We start from the raw sequence: 27,786 nt of genomic DNA, 5'->3' as shown, positions 1-27,786 counted from the left end.
CCCAAGATGGCGGACACAATGAGCCGGTGCCGCGCCGGTTGGCCCTGAGGCGACAGTGAGGAGGACCGGTCTGCGAGACCCTATAGTCCCGGCAGAAGAGTGTTGCACAAGCAGGAGGAGGAAGAGGAGGAGGCGGCCCGACTGTCGGCCGCTCTCCAGCCCGCCGCCGGCGCGGCGCCGCGCCCGCCCCGCCCGGGTCGGCCTCTCGGCAGCCCGCCCGTTCGCCGGGCTCCGCCCCGGCTCTGCGCCGCCGCCGCCGCCTCCAGCAGCCGCCGCCATGAAGCTGACCGACAGCGTGCTGCGGAGCTTCCGCGTCGCCAAGGTGTTCCGCGAGAACTCGGACAAGATTAACTGCTTCGACTTCAGCCCCAACGGCGAGACGGTCATCTCGAGCAGCGACGACGACTCCATCGTGCTCTATGACTGCCAGGAGGGCAAGTGAGTGCACCGGTGGCCTTGGGCCCGGGTCTGAGTCCCTCCCGCCCTCCCTGTCGTGGCCCTGCGCTCCCCCCGCGGCCCGCCCTCTAACCGGGTCTGGCCCGCGGCCTGTATTGCACATTCTCCCGCTGGGGCCGCGTTCCCTCAGAAGCCGTCCGGGAGACCATTTTTTTTTTCTTTTAAAATAATGATAGCAATAACAGTAATCATATATTTGTTTTGTCTGCCTTCGGTCTCCTCACAGAGAGCCTTAGCATCTCTGACCAAACCACACCTTGACCTTGACCTTTAAACGCAGGGTCCGCCCACCGCTGCCCCAGCTGGTAGCTTTAACGCTCCTCTGACTCCGTCGAAGGTGCCAGTCGGCTGTGGCCCCCGCGCAGAACCGCAGAGGCTGCTCTGCTGCTTCGTTCAGCAGCGGCAGCTCGCTCTCTCTGCCCTCTGCTCGGTCACCTCGATTCAGCCCTGGCACTTCACCCGACCCCTGCCCCTCAGCTTTCCGCCGCCCTTCTGCCGGAAGGCCGCGTGGGTTGCAGTTGTTGGCTGTCAGGATTTATTTGTTGCCTCTTTGGGCCCCCTGACATTTCCTTTCTGGTCCAAATCATTCTCTTGCTCCCTCAGTCCTGATGCCCACGTTTATAGTTAACTTTTTACCTGCATCCGAAACTTTTCCTTTTTGCCAGACACACCTGGCTGTCGCATCCCAACCTGAATGTGAACCTCCTAGTAGAACAAAGAAAGCATCGTCTGACAATTTCGTGTTTCTTCTTATACTTTTTTTAAAAATTATACTTTATGGTCCTCTTGGACTTATCATAATTCCGAGTCTGATCATGACATTTCTAGGTTGTCCCAAGTCCTATGGAGACTCACCACACCTGTATCTCTGCAAGATCTTAAAAGCACAGCTTTTTGCCTTTTTCCCTGGGGACCTGTCAGCTTCCCCTCACCCCCGCCCCAGACTTGCTTTCTCCAAATCCTTGCTAAATTGTGATCTCCTTTTTGAATCCTTGGGTTTTTCTTTACCTTCTCCAGCTGTTCCTTTACTCTGTTTTGTTTAAACCAATGTCTTCTATAAACTTTCTTTTGGAACTTGTCTCTTCATTTGTGAATTTGGTTATCTGAAGTAATGCTGTATTGGTCTGGGCTATTTTGTTCTGCCCAATTTTTTCCCATTTGGGCTGTGGAAAAAGTATTATGTAACTGGCTCTGGATCTGCTTGCGGTATGTGGAAGAGTGGCCTATAGTGGTGGTCCTGAGGGAAGAGAGAATTGTTAGCTGGACTGATGCTGAGAGATGTGAGTCAATGTTATTCATTTCATAGATGGGTTTTCGTCCAGGTCCGGCCACTTGCATTAGCCTGGAATAGAGAGTAACGTATAAAGCTAGGGTGGAGATTGGGGTTGTGGGGTACTGGAGCTAGAAGTGAATTGAAGCTGACTTGCTTGAAGTGTTTAGTGCTTGTGCACAGATTAGAACTTCTCCCTGGATGAATTTGAGGATGGAGATGTATATCCTCATTCAAAGAAAATGAAGGTTGTGGCAGCATTTCTTCACAGTTTCTCTCCAAATACTGCATAATTTCTGTGGTTGGTAGGAATGACATTGACTTGAAGGCTGTCTTGTTAAAAGTAAAATGTTAATTTTATAACATAATGCAGTTTATTCATTCATGTAGCATTTTTACATAATTACAAACTTGCAGAAAAGTTACATCATTGTTTCAAAGAACTCCCAGGAGCCAATAATTGGTTACATTTTGCTCTGTTTGCTTTGTCATTCTCTGTAGATACACACACACACACACACACACACACACACACACACACACACACACACACAATTTTTTCTTTCCCTGAGCCATTAGAGAGTAATTTGGAGGTATCAAGTCCCTTTATCCTAAAACTTCAGCATGGATTTCCTAAGCACAAGGACGTTTTCTTAGGTAACCAGAGTACAGTTATCCAAACTAGGGAATTTAACATTGATACAATAGTATACAGCACGCTCTTTAAAATATTCGTATGGATTAATTGTGACCTTGTTTCATTGTGATCTGTGGTCAGAGAGCAACCTGATAGGAGACCTGGGTTCTAGTTTGGCCTTGCGACCAGGTATGTGACATTGGTCAGATCACTTCGCTGGCCTCTAGGAATCTGTGATCCTAAGTGGTAATGTGAAGAAAAAATTTGCCACTAGTGTAGGTCAAACCAACATTGGAAGAAAAGTAACATTTTCTTGGAAGGCACAGTATCTTTATTAGATGGTACTAATGTTGGGAGTTTGAAAATGGCTAAAATAAGATTCTTTATGCTTAATATTTTCCATGTGTACTGTTCACTTAAACTTGCTTTGTAATAGAGTTCATCCATTGAGTGATTTTTTTAATTTTAATTTTTTGGCTGCACTACATAGCATGTGGGATCTTAGTTCCCCAACCAGGGATCGAACCTGCTGTCCCTGCATACAGAGTCTTAACCACTGGACCTCCAGGGAAGTCCCGAGTGTTGTTTTGTTTCTTTTTTTTTTTTTTTTTTAATTTGAAAGTATACAAAGGATATTATCTGTGGTAGGTGATGCGAATTATTCAGAGAGAAGGATTTAATATTATTTATTCGTACCTGATCACCAGAATCATAGTTTGTGCAGAGAAGCTTACCACAATATTCGTGAAAGAATGTTATGCATAAGCTCTGTAAGATCCTCTGAAATGGATGCATTAGGATCTTGCTTTCAAACTAGGAAATTATATGAGGTAAAAGATTTATGTTATTAAGAACAAATTCTCAGGTTAATACTATGGATATATTTGGATATGGATATATTTGAGACAAATAGGCCGTATATAAGTGGAACTGAAAATTTTCCTTTAACATTGGTTCTTCAGGCTCTGTCTTCATTATTGTAGGGTAAATACTGAGATAAGTAAGCTTCTGTTTCCATTGGTAGGAGCAAAGTCAACTATCTTTTGAGAGCAAGCACACATTCACACGCACGTTCACTCAGTCACTGGTTACCACACAGTAACTACATGGCAGAACCCAGGGTGGTGGACTTAACAAGGTAGCATTTGAGCTGTTCTTTTTGTTTATTTGATCTTTCAGTAAAGGTAAAAATGTGGAAAATTAAGTGCATTTGGAGTGAGAAGTCTTGTTTGTAAATAGGTTTAATGTAGGGAAACCCTTGACGTCACAAAAATTGAAAGTGCAAATGATTAAAGTTCCCTGAGTCATCTGATTGTTTAGCATCTAGGTTTCAAGAGGCTTTTACATTGACAGGGTGAATTTCCTTTTCATAAATTAAATTCTTGATAAACATTAATATAGGATTTATGAAATTCTCCTATACCTAAATGTAGAATATTATGAAGTTTTTGGTTAAATATTTTGCTGAGATCAGTTTCAGCTTGATCTTCAAGGTGCTATAGAAGAAGATAATATTTAAGGAACTTCAACAAATGGACTGATAACCTCTAGCTTAGAAATATGTGATTTTACATTTAAGTAAAGAGAAAAGAATCAATGACTAGTTTTGTTAGGGAGAGTGAGGTTTGTCTTGTAAAAGGCTCAGTAAGTGCTTTGGACCTGTAAGAGAGGATGGAAATATTAGGTTATATTAGGAAAGGCAGTTTTGCATCTGGTTTCGGTTTTGATAAATCATTTCTTCTTAAAGAAAGAGCTTCTTTCCAAGTGAATGGCTTAAGTTCTGGCCTCATTGGTCTGGCGTATTCCCATTTTCCTCTTTCTTGTAAGTTATGACTTGTTTTGTGTGTCTTTCTTCCCAAATAGATGTACTTCTTCTCAAAGTTTACTTTTGAACATTGTAGTAAAGGCTGATTTGAGCCCTCAGATTTACTTCCACTTCCTAACTTTGGCATTTGGTATTCAGAGGTGAAAGCCTGTTGCACTTGATTGATTGTTTGTTTCCACCCTTTTGGAAGAAATTCTGTTTCTTTTCAGTGTTAGAGGTTACCAAGAATCTTCACCCTTCCCACATCATTCAAGTGCTTCTCTTTATATGAAGATCCTAGATTTTGGTGATGGAGGATTTTGATGGTTTTCTTTCTCTGTCCATTTCCTCATCAGACCAAAGAGAACCCTGTACAGTAAGAAATACGGCGTGGACCTCATCAGATACACTCATGCAGCAAACACAGTCGTTTACAGCTCTAACAAAATAGACGGTAAGCAAACCTTCTTTTTAGGAAGTTATGGTCATGGTTTCCTTTGTTAAATTGTTCACGGAATCTTTGTGAGTACTTCTGTTTGGTTATAGTTACTTTAAATTTTCCTATGATGTTAGCTGTGCTAATATTGTTATGACTGAAGGGATGCTGGAAGCAAGCAAGCCGTTAGTACTTCTGAAGGACTTGAAACTGAGTATGAAAGGTCTCCAGTTTAGAGTGGAGAGTGGAAATAGGAAGCCACAAATTGTATTTACGGTTTGAACTTCTTGAAACGAATACTTTTAGAAGAAATAAAAGGAAGGAATACTTGACAGCAAGTGGTAAACAATGCTACCTTCCTCTTCAAAATATATAGATTTGAGAAAAGTTTTACAGATGCTTGAGTTATGGTAGTTTAGCAGACCTTAGAAGAGTTTTTGATGTGTGCCCAACCATTTATGGTCTGTGTCACAAAGGACAGTATACTGACTTTAGTTATCTTTGATTCCAGGGACACTTTTTGATTTGAATTTTATCCCTTTTTCCTTTTATTTATTTATCTTATTTTTTTTGGCCTCACTGCACACATGTGAGATCTTAGTTCCCCAACCAGGGATCAAACCCGCGGCCCCTGCATTGGCAGCATGGAGTCTTAGCCACTGGACCACCAGGGAAGTCTCTCCCTTTTTCCTTTTAAATAAAGTTAATGTCTTTGAAGAATAAAGACTTATTTTTAGAAATTAAACTTGTGAATTTCTTTCTCTAATAAAGGATCTCTGCCTTTACCTGCTTTTCCTCTGGGATAAGTCATTCTCAGTTGACAGATTGTCTTGGAATTGAGCTGTAACACTTTCATGTTAGGACTTTTTTTTTTTTTTTTAACTTATCTCATTGATTTATTGATTGTTTCATTTTTAGCAGTACGATTTTTCTAATGTCATTCAACAAAGATTTCTTAGACCGCTGTTTTGGTTATGCCTACCTCAGAGCAGATGGGTAGAAGTCTTTTTTTTTTTTTTTTTAAATGAGACTTTTCTGCCTGTACTTGGTTTTTAGTAAGTATATCGTTTATACTTTTCATGCCTCTATTTCAGAAGTGGTTTTCTAAGTAAGCAGTGCAATTGATGCTTTTGGACAAGAATATAAAACAGGATCTTGAGGAAATATATCTCTGTGATCATCTGAATGAATGGTATATTTCTTCTATTGGGGTATATTTCTTCTGTTGGGGTGTTTTTCTGGGTGATTAAATGAGGATTCTCCAAATATGGTGCAAGATGAGGCAAATGTGTGGCACTTGCAGCTTTGCTGCCAGGCCTCTGCTGTGAGGATGTTGCCTTTCCTGTCTCGAGTGCATCCATCCTGAAGAGTTCCTCCAACGCTCCGTATCATTTTGCCTGATTCCAGGCTGAGGTAGTAGTTTGTACAGTTTGAGGGTCTATGATACCACCCGGTACAGGAGATAACTGTACAGGCCACTGCCTTGCCAGGAACAGCGCACCAGCTACCGAGTGGGGCGGAGAGGATGGCGACGCCCTGCTCATCTCTGGGAAAACCAGGTAATGGGGAGGAAGTCTTTTTCTGCTTAGGGCACGTGAGTAGTTCCTAGCAATAGAACAACCAGGAATACTCTATAGTTGTCATTCGAGAACTTTGAACATGTTTTCAAAGAAAACCATATTTAGTTTTGGAACATACAAAGAGTGCCTTTTTCCCTCTCCCAGGTTAAATGCCCTCTTATTAGTACCCCTGTGAACCACTGGGATGACTTGGTGCTTTCAGCCTTTTTGTTCCTGTGTTGTGTTTGCCTCCAGAATGTTCTTTCTATGCTTTCCTTTCTGTATTTTGGCCCCATTTCCTATAACCTTTTTCTCAACAATTGTTTCTTATTCCTAGTCTTTTCAGGGGCATTGTACTTTCCAGTTCTCTTCTTTATGGCACTTCGTTCCCTTCCCACCATCATCATTTTTTGTTTTGCTTTTTCAGAGGAATCATTTGGTTTTTAAGAGTATTTGTCTTATTTGCCCCAAGCACAAATCTCTGTGATTATTTCTTTCTTGGATATTGTCAAATTCTCACTGCTATGACTTGGTATAGTTCATGACTTTGATTTTTAAATGTCTTGTGATCTTTTTAACCTAAATTTTCTCATTTCCTTTGGCCACTTTATAATTCACTTTTCTGCATAAGGGACCATTGGATAGTTGGTTAATTAGAAAAGAAGTAGTAGAACATTAATTCTCTTTCCATTTTATTTAGTTTTAATGTAAATTGTGTATCCAGTTTACATTAAGATGAGGTGAGGGTTGGGTTGACATGCTGTTGGAGAACGCTGGACAAAAGTATCTTATGCCAGAATCCAGCCTGATCCTCAGCTCAGCATGGCTGTTTAATTCTTTGAGTCTATTTCCTCAGTAGCCATATGTTTTTCTTTAAGGTTTGCCATTCTGTGGGCATTAAAATTGTTGTGAGTTTTTTTTTTGGGGGGGGTGCATATTTGCAGGACAAGTTTCATTGTAACTATGCAGAAGCCAAAGATTGGCAGCAATAGTGATTTTAAACATTGCTGTATATGCTGTCAACTTGAGAACTCTGCTTTTGAATTACGTGAAATCTCTAGTCCCATGAAAAGTAGTTATTCACACCTTGCTTGGATTATGGAAAACAATGAATTCTTTGACCTTGTCTTTTCAAGATGAAAATGCAAAGTAAATTCCTTTAAAAATAGTAGGATATCATCATGCCTTATTTATCTTCTTACAGATACTATCCGTTACCTGTCCTTGCATGACAACAAATACATCAGATACTTTCCTGGACATAGCAAAAGGTAAGACGCACGTGTTACAGAAGTAGATAGCTCTTTTATCCCTGAGGTTATCCAGAGAATGAAAGAGTGGAGAGATTTTATTAGTGAACTGAAGCTAGTTTCTCACCGCTGTTTGGCATACCTCTTAATCTTCTCTTGTTAACCTTCCCTAAACAGTCAACTCATGATTAATCGAGGTTGTAGAGGCCAGGGGTAGGACTTCATAGATAAACCGAAACCTCAGTTAAAACATTAATAGGAAGAATGTGAATTAAAGATATTCAGTGGAAACCTATGTAGTAAAAATAACATTTGGCATTTAGGGATCCCAAATATCAGACATCCCTTAATGAAAGTACATTTACATGTTTGAGGCCTTCCAGTATAGGTGGCCCCCATTTCAGCATGACCCTGCTCTACATAAATGTGTTCCACATGAAGAGCTTAATGAATATGTAAAAAAATTAATAAAATTGTTGGCTTCCCTGGTGGCACAACGGTTAAGAATCCGCCTGCCAATTCAGGGGACACGGGTTCAAGCCCTGGTCTGGGAAGATCCCACATGCCGTGAAGCAGCTAAGCCCGTGCGCCACAACCACTGAGCCTGCACTCTATAGCCTGTGAGTCACAGCTGCTGAGCCTGCGTGCCACAACTACTGAAGCTCATGTGCCTAGAGCCCATGCTCCGCAAAACAGAAGTCACCGCAGTGAGAAGTCTGCACACCGCAACAAAGAGTAGCTCCCGCTCACCGCAGCTAAAGAAAGCCCGCATGCAGCAACAAAGACCCAATGCAGCCAAAAATAAATAAATAAATAAATATATTAAAAAAAATAATAAAATTTTCCTTTCGTACTTTTTGAAAGTCAAGAAACTTGTTTCCTTATTTTTTTTTTTAAGGTATATATTTTTATTTTTTTTGGCTGCGTTGGGTCTTTGCTGCGCGCGGGCTTTCTCTATTTGCAGCGCTCGGGGGCTACTCTTCCTTGTGGTGCGCAGGTTTCTCATTGTGGCTTCTCTTGTTGAGGAGCACAGGGTCTAGGCGCATGGGCTTCAGTAGTTGCGGTGCATGGACTGTAGGGCATGAGGGCTTCAGTATTTGTGGTGTGCAAGCTCAGTAGTTGTGGCTTGTGGGCTCTAGAGTGCAGGCTCAGTAGTTGTGGCGCATGGGCTTAGTTGCTCCATGGTATGTTGGATCTTCTCAGACCAGGGATCGAATCCGAGTCCCCTGCATTGGCAGGCAGATTCTTAACCACTGAGCAACCAGGGCAGTCCCCCTTATTCTGTTCTGTAATGCAGGTTGCTTCTCTCTGTCTCTTATCCCAATTCCCTTGGTATTTTTCCTCCAGTTTTTCAGGTTTGGGCTGAATGTTAAACACATTTTCCCTTGGATGATATATTAATCATTGGTGCTTTCCTTTGCAAATGTACAGTAACCCTGTATAGCTTGGAGTGATTCAGAGCCCTGACAGGAGGTAGACCAAGAGCACTGTTTTCAGCTGCACTTCTGATTGGGCAAGGGCATTTCTGTGTTGCTGAAGATAAGAGGTGGCAGCTGTTGGTTACTGTGTAGTTCAAAGAATGGCTTGTGACAAGTAGATGTTTTTGCTTGTTTATAGTCAAATTAATGTTCACAAATATACTGTCTGTAATTAAGAGTTGATTGCAGGGCTTCCCTGGTGGCGCAGTGGTTGAGAGTCCGCCTGCCGATGCAGGGGACATGGGTTCATGCCCCAGTCCGGGAAGATCCCACATGCCGCGGAGCAGCTGGGCCCGTGAGCCATGGCCGCTGAGCCTGCGCGTCTGGAGCCTGTGCTCCGCAACGGGAGAGACCGCAACAGTGAGAGGCCCGTGTACCGCAAAAAAAATAAAATAAAATAAAAGAGTTGATTGCAGTTGTTTGAAATTCTTTCCAATCTTCCCAGTTGCCCAATCTCTTGACCTCCTGACCTCCTGATTCTTAATAGATGACTTTGTCCCTCCTTTTTTGAGAAAATCAAGGCCATCCAAAATGAGTTCAACTCCTCTTTCACCTAAACTCCTTTCTTTCTTAGAACACTTTCCCTGAGAAAGAAGTAGCCTTTTCTTCTTTGAGAAAACCAACCCCTCTGTTTTTACTTCTGTCTCCTTACTGGACTTTGCTGCCCACAAACTTAGTTGGTCTTCTAAATTTATTTACTTTTATTTATTTTATTTTTGGCTGCGTTGCATCTTCGTTGCTGCACATGGGCTTTCTCTAGTTGTGGTGAGCGGGAGCTACTCTTCACTGTGGTGCGCAGGCTTCTTATTGCGATGACGTCTCTTGTTGTGGAGCACGGGCTCTAGGTGCACGGGCTTCAGTAGTTGTGGCACTCCAGGCTCAGTAGTTGTGGCTCACGGGCTCTAGAGCGCAGGCTCAGTAATTGGCGGCACACGGGCTTAGTTGCTCCATGGCATGTGGGATCTTCCCCGGGCTGGGGCTTGAACCCGGCAGGCGGATTCTTAACCACTGCGCCACCAGGGAAGCCCTACTCACCAGGGGAAACCTACTCGGTCTTCTTTATCTTCCTTATGGTCTTCTTTATCTTCCTTATATTAAATTTATCTCTTGAGCATGTCACCCACTTCTTTTCGCCATCAAACATAAAAGAATAATCTGCATATTCCCTTCTCCACCTCCTCATACTCATTCACTGTTTAACTCACTCATCTAAGCCAAGCTGTTTACTCCGCTTTCCCTGCTGCCTCCAGGTAAAATCCACTGCCTGGGACTCTTTGGTGCTTAACCTCTCAGTAAAACTTTTTTTCCTTTGGCTTCTCATCTTGGTTCTGTTTTTGCTATTTTTTGCCTCTCTTTCTCTTTTTGACTCTAAACAAGGTTCTACCCTAGCTTTTTTCTCCTTCTCTTGGTATTTGGGCCATCACTGATTTCATTCACCTCAGATAGCTTCCCAAATCAGTATTTTCAGCCCATGATTTCCAGACTCAACTTCTACCTACAGGTCCAATACTCCATCCATCGTTAAATTCCTTGGGCCAGCTCCTCTGTCTGCCTCATGTTTCTTCATCTCTGTCCCTTCCAATTCTCCCGACTCAAAGTCTCTGTTACCTGTTCACTACTTTTTCCCTGCCTTCACATCCAGTGAGTTGTTAAATCCCGTTGATTCTACTTAGGTTTAACCTCATGTGTCATTGTGCTCCATACTCCTTTGCTTCTGTCCTAGCTCAGGTAAATTATTGTCAACTCCTAATCTCCCCGTCCCTCAACATCCTGCTTCTGCACCCTGTTTTTACAGCTCTGACCACAGCCTCCCTCAAGAAACCTTGGAGTCAGATTCTTTTCCCTCTGACCCATTTTCCCAGTGTTATCTCCCACCACTCCAGTTGAAGTGAACTCTGGGCTGCTTCCTGAACTGCCTCATGCCTTCCTATCTGGCAACTTCCAGAAAGGCCACTCCCATTGAAACCCTGTTCACCACAGGTGCTGCTTCTTCCTGAAAGCCTTCTCTGACCCTCTCTTGGAGTTGTCTGGACTAGACAGTTAAGCTTCCTTAGAGTTGAAGTCTTGTTCCTCCTTGTATTCCCTCTACCTCTCATCGTAGAGCCTTGTGCCAAGATAGACTTCCTCTGAACTTTTGACCTGAATACTGTGACGTAAAATTACATGTTCATATGCATTCTGCTCACTCCGTTTTATTACCACCTCAGCATTCCCAGGAAATTTTGGCTTATAGTATCTTTTAAATTTTTAAGTTGATGATCTAGTGCAAATGTTAATTTAGTTATATTGGAAGAATTTTTTTTTTTTGGTCAAAAACTTTAAGAAAAAATACACTTTTCCATTTTTTACTCATGGCATACATTTTAATTCTTTCTAGTGGAACCAAAACTTCCTGAACCCCTTTCAGAGTCATCCAAAATTTGAACTTCTTCTATTTCTACATTTAAAAAACCCATTCACAAATGAGCTGTGCAATTTGATCCGCTTTTTTTACTCCAATTTTTTTTTTGTCAAAATGAGACAGTATAGCACCAACATTTCCTCTGTAATCTTCACCTGTGACACCAGCTCCTTTGTCTGTGAAGCGTTTTTTAGCCAAGGCAGAATGTGGAACTACTCTTCCATAACACCCAGAAGGAAGAGCCATCTGAGTGTCCATTTTCACAAGGGCTTCCTCTATGTACTACAGACTTATAGGCACTGTACAGGTCATAGCCCACGGACCTCAAGGATCCCTCTGGTTAGGGCTGTGGCATGCTCCAAGAAAGAGGCAAGTAAAGTGGAGTCACATGCCATCCTTCTCCACGGGCTGGGCCCAAATGCCGGGGAGATGATGGGTGTCTTCAACGCAGAGCGTGGCAGAGCAAGAACATGAGCAGAGGGGACAAGAGAGCTCAGGATGAGGCCTTGGAAGAAGTGTTTTTCAGTGAGTGACTGGTGTAACCATAAGAGGGGACCCATATCAGAAATATAGCATAGGCTATTAGCATAGGGCTGTGGCTCTCTTAGTGTGGGGCCCAAACCACCAGTCTCACCATCACTGAGGAGCTTGTTAGAAACACAGATTCTCAGACCTCACCCCAGACCTACTGGATTAGAAATTCTGGCAGTGGATCCCAGCAGTCTGTTTTAACCCACCCTCCAGGTGATGCTGGTGCCACTCAGGTTTGAGAACATCAGTATAGTCCACAAACCTCTAGTTAAGGAATCATGCTTTTTTTTTTTTTAATTGAGATACAGTTCAGTACCATAAATTCATCCTTTTAAAGTGTACAATTCAGTGGTTTTTTGTATATTCACAGAGTTGGGCAACCATCACCACTATCTAATTCCAGAACATATTCGTCACCCCAGATAGAAACCCTGTACCCATTAACACTCCCCATTTCCCCTCTTCCCAGCCCCTGGCAACCACTAATCTACTTTCTGTCTCTATAACTGCCTATTCTGGATATTTTGTATAAATGGAACCAGATCATATGTGGCCTTTTGTGTCTGACTTCTTTCACTTCATACATGTTGTAATATGAATCAGTACTTCATTTCTTTTTTATTTATTTATTTTTGGCTGCGTTGGGTCTTCATTGCTGCACGCGCTTTAGTAGCGGTGAGTGGGGACTACTCTTCGTTGTGGTGCGCAGGTTTCACATTGCAGTGGCTTCTCGTTGCGGAGCACGGTCTCTAGGCTCGCGGGCTCACTAGTTGTGGCTCGCAGGCTCAGTAGTTGTGGCTCGCGGGCTCTAGAGCGCAGGCTCAGTAGTTGTGGCGCACGGGCTTAGTTGCTCTGCAGCATGTGGGATCTCCCCAGACCAGGGCTCGAACCTGTGTCCCCTGCATTGGCAGGCGGATTCTTAACCACTGCACCACCAGGGAAGCCCCAGTACTTCATTTTTTTTATTGCCAAATAATATTCTTGTATGACAATAACACGTTTTCTTTATCCATTCATTAGGTGATGGATATTTGGGTTGTTTCCACTTTTTAGTAATTATGAATAATGCTGTTGTGAACATACATGTACGGGGGATTTTTTGGACATATGTTTTCATTTTTCTTGGGTATATACCTAAGAGTGGAATGTTTGGATCATATAGTAACTCTAACTTTTTGAGGAAGTATAAAACTTATTCAAAGCAACTGTACCATTTTACATTCCTACCAGCAGTGTATGAGGGTTCCAGTTTCTCCACATCCTCACCAACAGTTGTTATCTCTCTTTTTGATTATAGCTTTGCTAGTGGGTATGAAGTGGTATTTCATTATGATTTGATTTGCATTGGAATCATTTATTTTTATGCTGTAGCTTTAAGTTGCTTTTTTATACTAATTGCCTTTGATTGTTCCAGATTGCTTGCGTATGTGTTTCTTAAAATGGAGTTTTTAGGAGAACACATATGTATAGGTAGGCAGGTAAAGTGGTTTAGAGTTCATATCCAATTTTTGTTAATATTTCGCTTCAACTACTATTTATCTTGATGCATTGCAGGGTGGTGGCCTTGTCCATGTCACCTGTGGATGATACTTTCATTTCTGGGTCTCTTGATAAGACCATTCGGCTCTGGGATCTCCGGTCTCCTAACTGCCAGGTAATGTTACCTCACAGTTACACTTTAAGCGTTTTCAACTCTCCCTCTCAAGGAAGGGGGAAAGCAGTGATTCTTTCCTGGGATCCCAGAGTCTTTAAATTTTGGAGATCTTTTCCTGGTAGGTAGCTGGTAATTAAGCTAATACCTTAATCCGGTGCATACTTATTATGATCTGTGGCTTAGTGCTTTAAAAGCAGTTTTCCTGGAGCCTTTGAGCTATATATTTTAGACTCCAGGGATTTGTTTTTATTTGAATTCAGTGTCTATAAAATTATACAGTTAGGGTTGATCTGAAATCAATTGCATGGAGACCAGGTTTTTTTTAACTTCATTTTAGTTAGTTTTGTGTTTGCTTTTGGTAGCATCCTGGGTTCATTAACTTTTTAAAAATTTCTTTTTTCTCAGGGTCTCATGCATTTACAGGGCAAGCCAGTTTGTTCTTTTGATCCAGAAGGATTAATTTTTGCTGCAGGTGTCAATTCTGAAATGGTCAAACTTTATGATCTTCGCTCTTTTGATAAGGTAAATCTTTGAATCTTTGAACCGTCTTGATATTATGGAAGTTTTGAAGGGTGAGATGGACATTTAAGAGCCTTTTTCTACAGTAGAGGAGGTATGTGGTAGATATTAGAAAGTGTCAGAGCAGTACTTCATCTTCTGCTTTCCCTAGTCAAAAAGGAATCTAAAGGGATAGAATGAGATTTGGCTCTGGCAGAAGGAATTATTGATGTGCCTTGGGCCTAGGGCTGCTGTCTGTCTTTTGCAGGGGCCATTTGCGACATTTAAGATGCAGTATGATCGGACTTGTGAGTGGACAGGGCTTAAGTTCAGCAATGATGGCAAACTCATCCTCATCTCCACCAATGGCAGCTTCATCCGTCTGATCGATGCATTCAAGGGAGTGGTGATGCATACGTTTGGGGTGAGCTGACAACTTTTAACCGTGTTTTTTTCCCCATACTCTACCTTTTTTCCATGCTCATCCCTTCTGAGAATTGTGTTAGCTAGTTGGTGGAGACCGGCAGTTGTCCTTGGCTCACTCATCGAGGCATGGACTTGCATTTTCTTCCTGCACGTGGCATTATTTCTTTTGGATTCTGAGACATTCACTTCTCACCCAGTGACTCAAGTTTGGTGTTTAGATAATATAATAAACTTCTGACCATAAACATTTTCTTGCCCCCTTGAATATGGAGTTGGGGATAAGGGGGTGAATTGTAAAGGGTGGTAGCCAAATTTGAAACCTTGGTAGCACTGTGCATGAGGAAGAAAGGGTTTCACAGAAAGGAAGGTGATGTATGTACTACAACATGGATGAACCTTGAAAACATTATGCTAAGTGAAATAAGCCAGACACAAAAGGACAACTGTTGGACGATTCCACTTTTATATTAGTTTCCTAGAATAGAGATAGATAGTAGAACAGAGATTGCCAGGGAGCAGGGGAAGAGGGAAATGGGGAGTTACTATTAAAGATTATGAAGTTTCTGTTCGGAATAATGAAGAGGTTTTGGAGGCAGAAGATGGTAATGGTTGCATAGCATTTTAAGTATACTTAGTGCCACTGAACTGTACACTTAAAAATACTTAAAATAGTAAATTGTTATCTATATTTTACTGTAAAAAATTTTTTTTAATCAAAAAAAAAGAAGAAGAAGATGTATGTGCTGGGGTCAGTGTTTGTAGGCCATTATTTTTTGTTAATGGCACTGTAATGAGAATTGTTCTGCTTGTTTTAGGGTTATGCCAACAGCAAAGCCGTCACACTGGAGGCCTCGTTTACTCCAGACTCGCAGTTTATTATGATTGGTAAGCTTCCTTTATCCCCCCCGCCCCTTGGGTGTTACTTATCTGGTACTGTGCATTATGTTATTTCTGTTAGTTTTAACTAATTTAAGATATTATTTATTATCCTTTTGAGATAGAGTTTCTCAGATTTCTGTGTAGCACGTTATGTCAAAGGTATAGTGTCTTTAAACTGTCCTGACTTTGCTTTCTTTTCTGGGAACGGGCGTTAATGTTGGTCTTCCCTGGACCATCATAGAGTTAAACTCTACAAGCACTGATGTAACCCTTCATTCAGTCACCTTAGTGTAGATGTTCGTAGGGTGATCGTATTCAGCCCCCTTTTTAAATGAGAAAACTGAAGTTAGAGGGGAAGTGACTTGCCTAGGAACAAATAACTAGGGTCTAGATCAGTTCCCAAAGTGTCTTTTCTTCACTGCCATTACTCCCTCTCCATTTCTGCTGGTGGCTGGGTCCTGAAGCTTGGCCTCTCTCCAGATGTCAATCCATGTCTGTTTGCCACTTGTCTTTGTATTGTGCCTTGAGCTGTTGTTATATTCCTTGATCATTCTCTTCAGGTTCAGAGGATGGCAAGATCCATGTCTGGAATGGAGAGAGTGGTATAAAAGTAGCTGTGTTGGATGGTAAACACACAGGCCCCATTACCTGTTTGCAGTTCAACCCCAAGTTCATGACCTTTGCCAGTGCTTGTTCCAACATGGTATGTGAACAACGGGAGATGTCCTTCATCTAGGGGCCCTTTCCAGTTGGGGTGGTGGGTCCTTCAATGAGCACAGTGAGCTGTGTTCTAAATAGGTACAATTACAAGCACGGAAGTTCATGTTTCTCAGCTGGTGGCTTCCCTATTTCACCTCTATTATCTGATCTTTGGTTGCTCTGGTCTTTCACTTTTGCTCTTCTTTCCATGACCTGGGATCGCGAGCTCCCAGGAGATCTTAGGCCAGTTTTTTTGCTCTGGCTCCTGGTTTTATGCCCAAACTACCTGGGGCTATGCCTCACAGCGTTTTGGCTTCTTAAAATACTTTGAACCAGCCTTTTGTGGCTGTAACCTTTCAGTTTTCCATTCTTCTCAGGTTATGCTGAGTTCATCAGAAATTCTTACAGTTGATCACAACTCACCAGTTAGAGTTTTCTCCAGGCCCCTGTCTCTTCCTAGACAACACTAGCAGAACAAAACATCAGTGAGTCTCAGCCTCCAGTTTCCTCTTAGCATCTCCTAAACCTACCTGGGTATTTGGGTATGAGGCATTTCATTACTAGCTTACCCAGAACACATTGCTCCATTTCTTTTGTTTGTTTGTTTTTTAAACAAAGAAAACAGTGTCAGAAAAAAATGCAGCAAAACCATCCAGTCCAGTCCCTCACATTTTTTACAGCTCATGAATGAGAGGGTCTGTCTGAGGTCACCTGGTAGATTAGCTGTGAGGCCAAACACCCACCTCCCCAGACAGCACTTCTTCTTTTCTTTACCACTGGACCACTATGGTGGAAGTTAGACAACGTTTACTTTCACATAGATGGGGGAGTGTTTGTCCACAGATTGCCAGAGTCAACTGGTCAGGAGGGAAGGCCACCAGCCATAACTCCTCTAACTTTGGGGTTGGGTGCCTTGATGGTTGGGGAGGGGTAAGAAAAACCCTCAGAAATGAGGAGAGGGGCTTGGCTTTTTAAAGTTGACTTATGTTCTCCTTCCATCCAGGCCTTCTGGTTGCCCACCATTGATGACTGACCTGCATAGTGCTTGGCTGTTTTCTGTACAGCGAGGGTGGCCAGTAGGAAAAAACTCAGAGGGAACTAAGATAATAGTGAGATTGGATCATTTGACTGGGCTGGAGAGCATCCTTCCACATGGCCTTCCCAAGGATGTGCTGTACATTTGCTCAAAAGAAAAAAATTACTTTGCCAAGCTTCTTCAAAAGGACTCTTGGTGCGGCAGATTCAATCAGGACTCAGATTTTCCAGCTGTCACTGCACCGAGCTCCTCCAGAGGAGTGACCAGACTCGTGACTAGGGTATAGTGGGGCCCTCAAGACACCTTCAGTTTTGAATGTATTTGCTGCTGAGGAGTCGGTGAAGTTGTTAATTCTGCACATCCCTTTGCCCACCCCCATAAATGCGTGGGAAGCCACAGTTCTGGTTTTGAGATGCTGGGGCAGCTCAGTGCCCCTTGCCCTCACCCTGCATGTCTTGTTACTGGTTCTCCCTGTGTCATTGTGGCATTATCCACAACCATCAAGTTACTTAGGTGCCAAATATTTACAGAAATAAGTCTCCATATATCTTAGGGTCAGAAAGGGACAGATACAGAAGGACCTTGCTTGCCAGGAAGCCTTGCAAGTTAGTCATGTGAGGGTGGATGATCTGGGTGTGCCTCAGGCTCTGGGTGAGGGAGGAGGGGTAGCAGATGAGTTCCTAGGGCTGGGAGGTTTAGCAGCAGCTTGGTGTGGTGCCCTGTCATCAAAACTAACACACAGTCCTTCTGGGTGCCTGCCAAGTTTGGTTGTATACAGAAGCAAGGTGGGCGTCTATTTTTGTACATGAGATACATCACGCTTTTCTGTGGGCCAGTATTGTGGAGTGAGTCTGAGTTGTTTACACTGATGCCTTCCCTGCCCACTACAAGTTGTGTACATAGTCTCCAGATGATACCACCCCTTCCCCAGCTCCCAACCAGGAGCTGGCTCTAGGCTTGTGTTATATGTTATATGTTATATTCAGCCTTTTTATATATGACTTGGAATTTCTGTTGTTTGTATTTTAGCACAGTGTGTGTACACCTTCATTTAAATATATCATGTGTGTGCATACATATATACATATATGTATGTATGCATATGTGTGTGTGTGTGTGTGTATATATATATATATATATATATATATATATATATATATATATATATTTAAAAAGTATCTGAAGGAGATAGAGTCCTCTGCCCCAGGAGAAAGACTGCATTCTTGCTAATAGTGTTTGTCACAAGTGTTAGTCTTCCCTATTACCTTTTTCCCTTTGGGAGACTGAACAAAAGCAAAGCTTTTGAGTGTTTGCTGTCCCATGGCAGCTAAGTGAGGGTCTTGGAATGACTCCCTTGTGTTCCTCAAGCCGCACTTTGGGGCCTTCTCTGCAGTATTAGCCCCCTTTTTGCCCAGTGATGCTCTGTCTGCGCCTGTATGTGTGTGACAGTCACTTTTGCATGCCTTTTGTGTCTGGCTCCCAGCATTTGGGGACAGGATGCTGGAACCAGAGCATTTTCAGCTTGTCTGAGGCTTGTTTGCCAATTATAGGTCACTCCTGTTTACCTGGTATGTCTGCTTTCTTAACTTCTTTTCCTTGCCTTCTCCTGGGAGAGGGAGGATTCCTGATCGGGGTTGAGGTGAGCTGCACGTAGCTCATTGCCTTTTCCCCTGCATGGCCTTCTTAGAGCAGGACAAGTGGCATATTATTTCACTAAGTTCCCAAACATCTAAGCAAGTAACACATTCCCTGCAGATCCAGAAACAGGCTCAACAAGGTTATGTTTGACTTGCCCAAGAGTACCTAGCTGCTAGTGGGGAAAGCAAGCCATTACTGCCTCTGTTCAGCAGCAGGAATAGGCTGTGAATTGCTAGCAATTACTGTTTTGTTTTGCTTTTTTAGCAGTTACTTTTTGGCTTGTTCCATAACCTTAAAAGCAAGGGGCATACGTCTTTCCCAGACATAGGCTGGAATCTGCAGCTTCTGAGGTGCCACACACCGTATAGCTCTGCATTCTCAGCGTGGAGGGACTTTTAGAAACCAAGTGATCTGAGCTGTTACTGCCCACCCCTGGCTTTCCAGGATAGAAAATTCATGGTAGGAATAACTGTTCAGAGAAAGTACTTGGAACTACAGGTTAATAAGAAAGCCTGCATAATTAACATATCTGTACCCAGAGCAGCCACCATGACTTGTCTATCAGCAGGAAAATGATTTGTATTGAGTTCCTGCGTGTCCAAAGCTGAGGCACCATGTCCTTTGAAAATATGCACTGCACTGCACTGCTTCTATTTATGGGGACCTGTGGCTGCAGAGCTGGCTCCTGAGTTGGGAAGGAGAGGGAAGGATGCAGCTGGAAGTGACCGAAGATGATGTGGTAGTGGGAAAAGGCAGAATTAAGGGAGAAAAGAGTCTGTGGGTCAGAGAGGCTGAGGAGCACCAGGGCTGTCAGGACACCCTCAGTAGGAGCCAGAGGTGCTTAAGCTTTCCTGGGGGTGGGGGGCGCACCACGCTCTCAAGAGTCAGGGCCAAAGCCTCTGATTTATATGTGACAGTGACATTGCACTGCTCAACCACCAGCCAGTGGGGTATTTTTTTTTTTTTAAGAAAACCGTTGCAATCATAATTAATGCTTATTAAGAAAAATCTGGGACTTTTAAAAAGAATCAGTTTGCCACCAAAATGTTACCACTGCTAATCTTTTGGTGTTTAGTGTTCCTCTAGACATTTCTGTGCATAGATTTTTGGTGTGTTTACATAGTTGTTATTCTACTGTATATACAATTTTATGTCCTTTTTGTACTTAACATATAAACGTTTTTTCCATGTTATCTGTCTTAAACAGAATTTTATGGCTGCAGCCTCTTCCACTGAGTTTTCATAGCATTGTTTGCCTGGTTCCTAGAGTTGGAGGGAGGGGATGGGTTGTCTCCTGTTAGATCTCCTAGCTCACACTGGGACTCATTGTAATGCTGTGTGGATGGGTTGTTGGGCTCCCTGGGACTGCCCCTGGTGACTAAGGCCTGTGGGCTGGTGGGAGGAACCCCTAGATCCAGCTCTCAATGCATAGCAGCCTGGGTCTCCTCAACTCCAGGTTCTAATAAGCAGCCATAGGGCCAGAAATGAGTGACCAGGAAAAGGTCGGCCTGAGATCCTCAAAGACTGCATCTGGCATGTACCTCAGGCTGCCTTTCATCCCCCACTGTTACCTCAACCCTTGATCAGATTGGCAGCCTCTAGCTGGAATAAGGTTCATCCTCCTAGGCCCTGGTTTGTGGGGGGCAAGGACAGTGGGGTGCCTTTGAGGCTCCTGTACCAGTTCTGGCAGAAGGCCTGGGCACTTGCTTGTAAACCCATTGCCTGGCTGGTGAGTTGATAACTCACTAGTAGCATCCTCAGCTGCAACACCTTTGGCCTGCCACTTTGCGCATGGTCATTAGAGGTTGGCCAAGGACTCTAGAGGTCAGCAGAGGGAGCATCCCGCCTTGTGAGTGGTAGGCCATGCATAGGCTCTCAACACGACTGCTCAAGCAGGAAGAGTCCCCCCCTCACGGCCTGGTGGGAGGGCTACTGCAGCGTTTGGCTCTGCTGAGAGACATGAACACGTAAGTCAGTGGCTGCCCCTGCAGTGGTCACTCCTGTCAGTTTGGCTTGTTCGCAGTTGAGAGATCCACTGTTGCCCACTCCCTGGGTTTCAGCCTGGTGGTGTGAGGAGCAAGACCAGGCAGTGGGCCGGATCAGAAGGAAAGCAAAGCAGACTTGGGGCAAGCAGGCTCAGTAGTTGATGTGGGTGATTGGTTGGCAGGCACAGGATACTGCCTACGCTTTGCTGGGGTGGGGTGGGGGGGAAGGAAGGTGAGTGGTGGGGGTGGGGACTGCTGAGGAAAGAGGAAGTAAAACTGCAGGCTGGTAGGGCACACTCTTGTTCTTGCCAGCTGCCTAATTAGAGTCCTGGAGAGGCTGCCCAGAGCTTCTGGGGCCAACCACATTTTCTCAGGACCAGCTGCGGACAGATGTAGGCCCAGAAGTGCTGGGCTATGGAATATGACTAGGTAAAAAATGAGTAGTTTCCTAGTTTTTCCTATCTCTTCCCTAGAGAACATGCAGGAAGTAGAGTCTAAAATGAGTTAATGGGCAGGAAAGGAGGTCTGAAAGTCTCCCCATTGTGTTAAATAAACAAGTTTAACCATCAGTTTTGTGGCCTACTGGCCCTTGTCCTTTCTGGCTGCAGTTTAGGGCTGTGAGTTGCCTGGTAAGAATTAATCTCAATTGTAGACCAAAGTAGGAGTAGACCAGGGAAGAGTTAGGAAAGGCTGAGGTCATGAAATTCAACAAATAATTCAACAAACACTTACTGAGCATTTGAGCCTTGGCAAGTGCTGGATGATAAAAACAGTCTTGTGAGGAACATGAAGAACTAAGCTACTCATCATCAAACAGCCAGCTCTGGAGCCCCAACTGACTTGCTGTCTCCAGTCGGTAAATCTAGCTTTATTATAAATTTACTATAAACTTTATACTAAAATCACTATAATTTGCCTTAAAAAAACAAGGCATCCCTTCCAATACCTCAAGCCCAGAGCCCACAGATGATGGTGGAGACCTCCTTTCTGTTCCCTGGGCAGCAGTTGTCTCACTGGGGCTCACCCCAAGCTGCGAACTGGGGACACCACAGAGAAAACACAATGCTGACTATAGGCAAACTTGAAAGATGGAGCTAAGGCTAAGAGTGATTTTTTTAGAAGGGAACAAGAAAAAGCAAAAGGTATACTGTAATGTCAAGCTATACAGCAATTCACGATTCACAAGGGTTCTTCTGCACACAAACATTTAATAGGAAGGTGATGGGGAACAACAAAATGGTGTTGTTGAGGCATCAGCCTAGGGCAGGGCTGGAGCCAGAGAGGAGCAATTGGGAGACTGGGCTAGAGGCAGCAGCAGTAATCGGGGCATTCACTACTCAGCCAACTCTGGGGCTCCTTCTTGGCCCTTAGTTCTCCCCCAGCTTTAGCCCCTGGGCCTGTGCCTCTCCTCCAGCACGGAGGGGAGCAGGGTAGGACCTGAACTGGTCTCTCTCCAAGGGCTGCTTCAAGATGGCTGTTTAGCAGATACGAGGCTTCCCATAAGACACTGCATGGGCTTTGGGGGTTGTTTGAGTAGACAATCTGACATTCATGCATTAGAGACCTGGATCCAAACACAGGCTGTCTGCCCTTCCTGGCATCCTTGGCCAATGCCCATAGTCCAGCTGTCCCCATCTGGGAGTAATATAGTGGGCTGTTAAGGATCCTATCTGAGGAGGCTTACATGGATTCCTAAGTTGTAAAGTGACTCTGCCAGACATTATTGATATTAGCACTCTTTCCCTGCCTGCCAAAGGGGGACCTGGGGAGCTGGACTCCCTGCGTTCTTCCAGTTCTGACTGCCTTGTAGAAATGCTTCCCTTGAAGTGGGTTGGGGTCAGGGCTGGGTCTGGGGGTGGGGCAGGCAGACCTGCTGTTGACCATGGTGGACGCTCACAATGCACCTGGCCCGTAAGTGGTTCTGGGATGCGATGTTTGAATCCTCAGTGGCTACTGCGCCCTTGGCCCTGGTTGTGCAAGGGAATCACGAACACAGAGACGTCGTCGTAGGACACCTGCCCTTCCTGTGTGGGACTGTCGTCCTTCCCCTGTGTGCTGTGTATCAGCATTTGGGCCAGCTCCGAGAACCTGTGGGGACCATCCTGCAGATGTACTTTCGGGGCCAGAGCAAAGAGGCAAGGCCAGCCCTCAGGGAGAACTTGCACAGTGCTGGACACTGAGGACCCAAGCAATGCAGTCTTAACTGTGGGGCCAAGCAAGCCACAAGCCTGGGAAGGCCACAGGTTGGACCATGGGTGTCTGGACTCAGAGATTTTTGGGACCCACAGTCACCCCCAGGAAGCTTGAGATAGCTCTAGTCCTGGCCAACTGTTAGCCGGACTCATCTGCAGTGTTGTCTTCTCAGCCATGACTTCTTGGTGTTTCTGCTGGCACCAACTCAGGCCCAGGCAGATCCCCAGCAGCTATAGTACCTGTGTGGGTCCTCTCGGTTGCCAGGGAGGAAGCTCCGCACCAGCCGTGCCACCTGCTCATTGGACAGGACATCCCAGAGCCCATCAGTCGCCATGACAACTACATCCTCTTCCTGCGGCTCCAGCTGGTCCATATCCAGCACAGTCACCTGCAAGTTAAGCCTAAGGTTTCCTCACTGGCTCCCTTCCCAGCTCCAGCCAACTTTGCGTAGTCTGCCTTTCTGGGCAGATAGAAGCTGGTGTAGGCTATTGCCCCCTCACCTGTGGGACAGAGAGCAAGAAGGGCTTGAGCTGAATATTTGTGTCCAGGACTTTGAGCTGATGGTCTCCTAGGCCCCGGGAGACAGCCAGTGTTCCCAGTAACCGAGCCTGGAGACAAGGGAGGTATGAGGTGACAGCAAACAGCCCCAGCAAATGTACAAGTAAAGCACACAAGAGGTGGACTGTGGCCCTGGCGCCTGGGCTGAGGGAGAAACATCCTCTGACCTCGGAGCAGTCCCTAGGACCCCAGCCAAAGCTCCCCACAAGGGACAAAGGAGCTCCCACCTCTACAGGGGGCAATTTAATTTAAGAGAGATTCTTGGAGGCGCCATTCACTGACCTGCCTACCCTGTCCATGAATCAGTGGGTACTTGAGATCCGACTGCTCCACGCACTTGTAGCTCCTAACAGGAGCAAACCCAGTATCAACCCAGGCCCTACTTAACCACCTCACCAGCCCCAACACAGGGCCCACCCTGCCCAGGTAGAAGGGGACTGCCCCAGGCCACACAGCTGAGCCTGGACCCCAGGGCTCTCCCCACTGTGTCCCCCAACCCCACCTCGCTCACCAGCCGCTCATGTGGTGATCCCTGAACAAAACCTTCTGCCCCAAGTCATCCCCCTTCAGTCGCCGAGGGAACTCCAGTCTGGTGAACTCACCAGCCAGAAGCTCAGGGTAGAGAAAGGCCTGGAATAGGGAGGCCATGCTCAGATCAGGCTCCCTCTGGTGGCCCAGGAGTTGGGGCTGCACAGCCTCCCTCTGCCAAGGGCACCTACCAGCTGCTGGATCCGCTGCCGCTCAGTCTCCGGGGTGAATTCAGAGCTCAGGGGCCGTACCTCATCCCTCCGCACCAAGATGGCCCTGGATGAGGTTTTAGAGGAGAGGGAGAGGTCTGTGGGGCAGCCTCCATCCTTACCCATAGCCTCCCTCCTGCCGGCCCCTTCTGCAACCACCAGGGGCTAGTTCTGCCCATAACAATCCCTTGCTCAAAGGCCCCCATGACTGCCTAAGGCCTGCAGGGTAAAGCCGCAGCCATCTGGCCTGGCCCCTGAGGTCTCTGCCCTCCCTGGCATCTGCTGTCCGCCCTCACACTCAACACATTCTAAGTACACATGCTAAGTACACAATTCAGCCAATCTTCCCCAATTCTGTCTCTCGACTTCCCCCTTTCACTGTCCCCACTGCCTCTGCTGCCTGTCTGCCCACCCCACCCTGCCCACCCTCCAGGCTCACTCACCTGCTATCCCCAGCATTGGCCACATACAGCTTTCCTTGCAGGGTCACAGCCACCAGGGCTGTGCAGCCACCCACCTGGCCTGAGGCCTCCAGCTCTCGCCCAATCACCTCATCCTGGAGCAAACCAAGGCTACTTTAGCTGCTGCTTGTACTGCCAGCATACCACTGTCCCCAACCCTCACCCTACAGTTTACTTCCCCACTAGCAAGCATGGCAGTCCCAGCGCAAAGTCTAGCTATGACTCCAAGATCCCTGTGGTCAGGAGATCTAGACATATCCCTTTGGAGGTAGAGAAGTCCTATTCAAAACAGTGAGGAAGGGAAACCAAGGACCAACAGGGTGTGGAACAAGATGATACAGGTAAAAGCACCTAGCATATAGTAGGCGCTGGATAAATGGGTGGTATGATAACTGTTTAGTAACAAACCAACCAACCCAATCTGTCCTCCCAATCCAAAGATCCAGGGTGATCACCATCATGTGCAGGGACACCCCACAACCCAGAGTCCCTCAGGTCCCTGAGGGTAAAACCTGCCCTCCTTTCCCAGCCAAAGGTCACACTCACACACTCCTGGAAGGCACTCTCCAGAGCCCCGACCACCAAGTCTTCTGCCCTAATGCCCTTTTCTTCCACAAACTGGGGGTCACTAGGGCGGATGCAGTGGCCGCTGAGGTGCATGGGGGGCTGAGTGGCCACCATGCCCTCTACCACCGCCTCCAGCTGCTGGCGTAGGCAGGAGTGCAGGGTGTTGGCAGCCAGGATAGCTGCAGCTGGACCACCGTGACCATCAAACAGTGCCCAGTAATGACCTGTCAGGAACTGCACAGGAAGGGCTTGGCGTCAGGCTCTGCCTGGCCTCCCCAGTTGTCCCCTGGCTGAATGTAGGGCACTAGGGCAAGAACCTCAGTCTACAGTCCTGGCCCCAATCTTGGCCCCAGCCTGTAAAAGGGGCTCAGGCCCAGCTGCACTCACCTTCTCTGGGCACAAGGTCAGCCATTCCTGGTCCTCTTCAACCCCAAACTCAAATCTCCGGATGCACAGCTTCCCACAGGCCGCCTGATCCTCATTGAATTCAGATTTCTCTGCATTGATGATCCTGAGGCCAGGAAGTGATCAGTGACCCTTTAGGGACACACCTATGCCCCCATGGGCACAGAGAACAGATTTGGAACACAGAGAGGAACCCTCCCTCGAGTAACAGCCCCCATGCTGTCCCTGACACACACCTGGACAAACAAATGCTGGAAATTTGCTAACTGTTCAGTAACGTCACAGCTAAAGCAAAACTCAGGGCCCAGCCCATCTGGAGCTTACCTGCTGACCTGGGCCGGGAGGTAAGGGCAAGTCTGCCTGCGGAGGTGTGGGGCTTCCTTGCCTACCCCCTGTCCCTCCTCAGCCAGAATCCCTGTCCAATGCTGCACAGGCCATAACCCAGGGTGAGATGTGTGTGTGTGGGGTGGGGGGGGGGAGTCTCCAAAGCCCAGAACGCTGGAATTCTACCCAGTGTCCCTACCTCTTTTGAAAGCCCCAGGGGGGCAGGTCCTTCCCGACCTGAGGTGGAATAGGGGAGGTTGTCAAGAGTGCGGAAGTGCCGACAAGAGGGAGATATCCACAAGGTTGGGGAGGCGGGATCCTTCACTCAGCTTGGCCTGTTTTCTCGGTCAGCACGGGACCCCAGGCAGGATCACAGGGTGGGGGTCGGGGCCTCAGGATTGAAAGTCGCAGGGAGCGGGGAGTGTCGGGGGCAGGGGGGCCGCTCGGGGCCGGGCACTCACTCGGCGTAGCCTGCGTTCCAGGGCAGCGCGCGGCCCCGCACCGGGCTGCGCACTGGCCGGGCGTCCGGGCGGCACGAGGCGTCGGCGGTGCCGGGGCTGGAGCCTGAGCCGCGCAGGAAGCGGGGCCGCCGGTAGGGCACGGGGCTGGCGCGGGGCCGGGGCGGCCGCGGCGCGGGGAGCGGACCCCCTGGCAGGAAGCGGCGCCGGAACCAGTTGGCGGACATGGCGCAGCGGCCCGGGGCTGCCCGCGGGGCGCCGGGCAGAAGGCTGGGCCGGCGGCACCGCCCGCCCGACCCGGGAGGAGGAAGCGGGCCGGGGCGGGGCGGGGCCGGCTGGGCGGTGACGCCCCCAAACCCCAACCTCCCGCCGTCCCGGAGTCTGTGGGCGGCCTGGGTGCCATCCGGCTCCTCAAGCCTCCTAATCAGCCAACGCTGTTATCAACCCCACTTTACAGGCAAGAACACTGAGGCGTAGATAGACGAAGACGCTGGCCCGGCTCACACAGGAACCTGAGCAGGCTGACATTCACCCACACGTAAGGGGCACGAGTCTTTGAGAGGGAAAAGTCCCTCCTCCCTACCCAGGGAGGCTGTAGGGGTCGATGAGAGCACACCTGGGCCTCCGGGCTGGATCAGTGTCCATGGCAGAGCCTCAGGCCTCTTCTTGCTGGGCCCGGACGTTACGCAAGGGCAAGATGGGAACAAGATGTCCTTGGAGGTGTCAGACTGACACATTGAGTAAGAGTCTCAGAGCACAGTGTTCCCTCAGGAGACCTCCATGCCTACCCACTCGGCCTGGCACCCTCCACTCCCAGATGGGGCTTGGTGGTCACCCTGGCCTTCCTTATCCTGACAAGCAGCTCCCGCCCTCAAGGCCAGGTCTCCTAAACAGCTGCTCCTCCAATCAAGATGTCCTCTCTAGACAAGACAGCAGGGGCCTCACTAGAGTGCAAGTGACTGATGGACAAAAGGAATCCATGGTCCCCAAAAGACTCCAACTGGTCAGAATTCAGACTTGCGCCTAAGGGAAGTGAAAGACTTTCATCTGGGTTGGAGGCAAGATGTTGCAGCCTCTTAACTCCTGGTTACCTACCACCACTGGGTCAGCGGGGTCAGCAGCATGTTAACAGAGTGCTTTGTCACCCTCTGTCACTGAAGCCCAACTCCCTATGCAGGACTGTTATTTCCATCTCATAACGAGGGGAACTCTGAGGCCCACAGAGGGGAAGTGTCCTGACACCCAGGGCTGTGCTGTTTCCATTATGACAGTGCAGCTGACTCAGAACCCCCAGAGGGTATTTCTCTTCCCCTTCCCTCCTCCAGGAAGGCAGGCTTGACAACCCAAAGCCCCTGAGGCCCCACAGCCCAGGGCCCAGGGAGGGCTGCAGGAGGAGTCCCTACCTTCGCCTCCACACCCAAGCCCAGCATATGCTCACTAGGCCTT

General features: G+C 46.7%; 2 protein-coding genes and 1 pseudogene across 4 annotated transcripts; 1 reads left to right on the top strand and 2 right to left on the bottom strand.

Annotated features, from left to right (window-relative positions):
• WDR82 (WD repeat domain 82) lies at positions 1-18,166 on the top strand. The gene is made up of 9 exons (XM_029242877.1): positions 1-438; positions 4,524-4,621; positions 7,367-7,433; positions 13,377-13,476; positions 13,882-13,998; positions 14,243-14,398; positions 15,216-15,285; positions 15,840-15,982; positions 16,982-18,166. Exons 1-9 carry the CDS (start codon positions 278-280, stop codon positions 17,009-17,011), a joined length of 942 nt encoding a protein of 313 aa, XP_029098710.1. The 5' UTR covers positions 1-277; the 3' UTR covers positions 17,012-18,166.
• On the bottom strand, positions 11,254-11,686 carry LOC114907048 (annotated as a pseudogene).
• On the bottom strand, positions 14,414-26,612 carry PPM1M (protein phosphatase, Mg2+/Mn2+ dependent 1M). Of its 3 annotated transcripts, none has more exons than XM_029242874.1 (10): positions 26,344-26,612; positions 25,541-25,664; positions 25,133-25,387; positions 24,569-24,681; positions 24,108-24,192; positions 23,900-24,018; positions 23,671-23,734; positions 23,331-23,438; positions 23,070-23,218; positions 14,414-15,864 (listed from the first exon to the last, which is right to left on the bottom strand). In XM_029242874.1, the coding sequence occupies exons 1-10, from the start codon at positions 26,565-26,567 to the stop codon at positions 15,672-15,674; spliced, it is 1,434 nt and encodes a 477-aa protein (XP_029098707.1). In that variant the 5' UTR covers positions 26,568-26,612; the 3' UTR covers positions 14,414-15,671. The 3 variants fall into 3 exon arrangements, with proteins under 3 accessions (XP_029098707.1, XP_029098709.1, XP_029098708.1); XM_029242875.1 differs by lacking the exon at positions 14,414-15,864 and adding an exon at positions 21,834-22,725; XM_029242876.1 differs by lacking the exon at positions 23,331-23,438 and having other exon boundaries at positions 26,344-26,607.
• Positions 26,613-27,786: the final 1,174 nt, after the last annotated feature.

The sequence above is a fragment of the Monodon monoceros genome, unplaced genomic scaffold, assembly GCF_005190385.1.
Source record: "Monodon monoceros isolate NGI ecotype Baffin Bay Population unplaced genomic scaffold, NGI_Narwhal_1 Super_Scaffold_3, whole genome shotgun sequence".
Taxonomy (NCBI): domain Eukaryota; kingdom Metazoa; phylum Chordata; class Mammalia; order Artiodactyla; family Monodontidae; genus Monodon; species Monodon monoceros.
Note: the sequence above shows the minus strand (reverse complement) of the source record. Positions and strands in the feature narration are given on the sequence as shown.

Bases quoted from the DNA above. Each gene is read 5' to 3' on its own strand.
- WDR82 (XM_029242877.1), top strand. From the start codon at position 278: ATGAAGCTGACCGACAGCGTGCTGCGGAGCTTCCGCGTCGCCAAGGTG. The intron at 439-4,523 runs GTGAGTGCACCG...TTTCCTCATCAG, and splicing joins TATGACTGCCAGGAGGGCAA to ACCAAAGAGAACCCTGTACA. The intron at 15,286-15,839 runs GTAAGCTTCCTT...CATTCTCTTCAG, and splicing joins CTCGCAGTTTATTATGATTG to GTTCAGAGGATGGCAAGATC.
- PPM1M (XM_029242874.1), bottom strand. From the start codon at position 26,567: ATGTCCGCCAACTGGTTCCGGCGCCGCTTCCTGCCAGGGGGTCCGCTC. The intron at 24,682-25,132 runs GTGAGTGTGACC...GGTTTGCTCCAG, and splicing joins AGAGTGCCTTCCAGGAGTGT to GATGAGGTGATTGGGCGAGA. The intron at 23,439-23,670 runs GTCAGTGAATGG...CCTTGTCTCCAG, and splicing joins TTCATGGACAGGGTAGGCAG to GCTCGGTTACTGGGAACACT.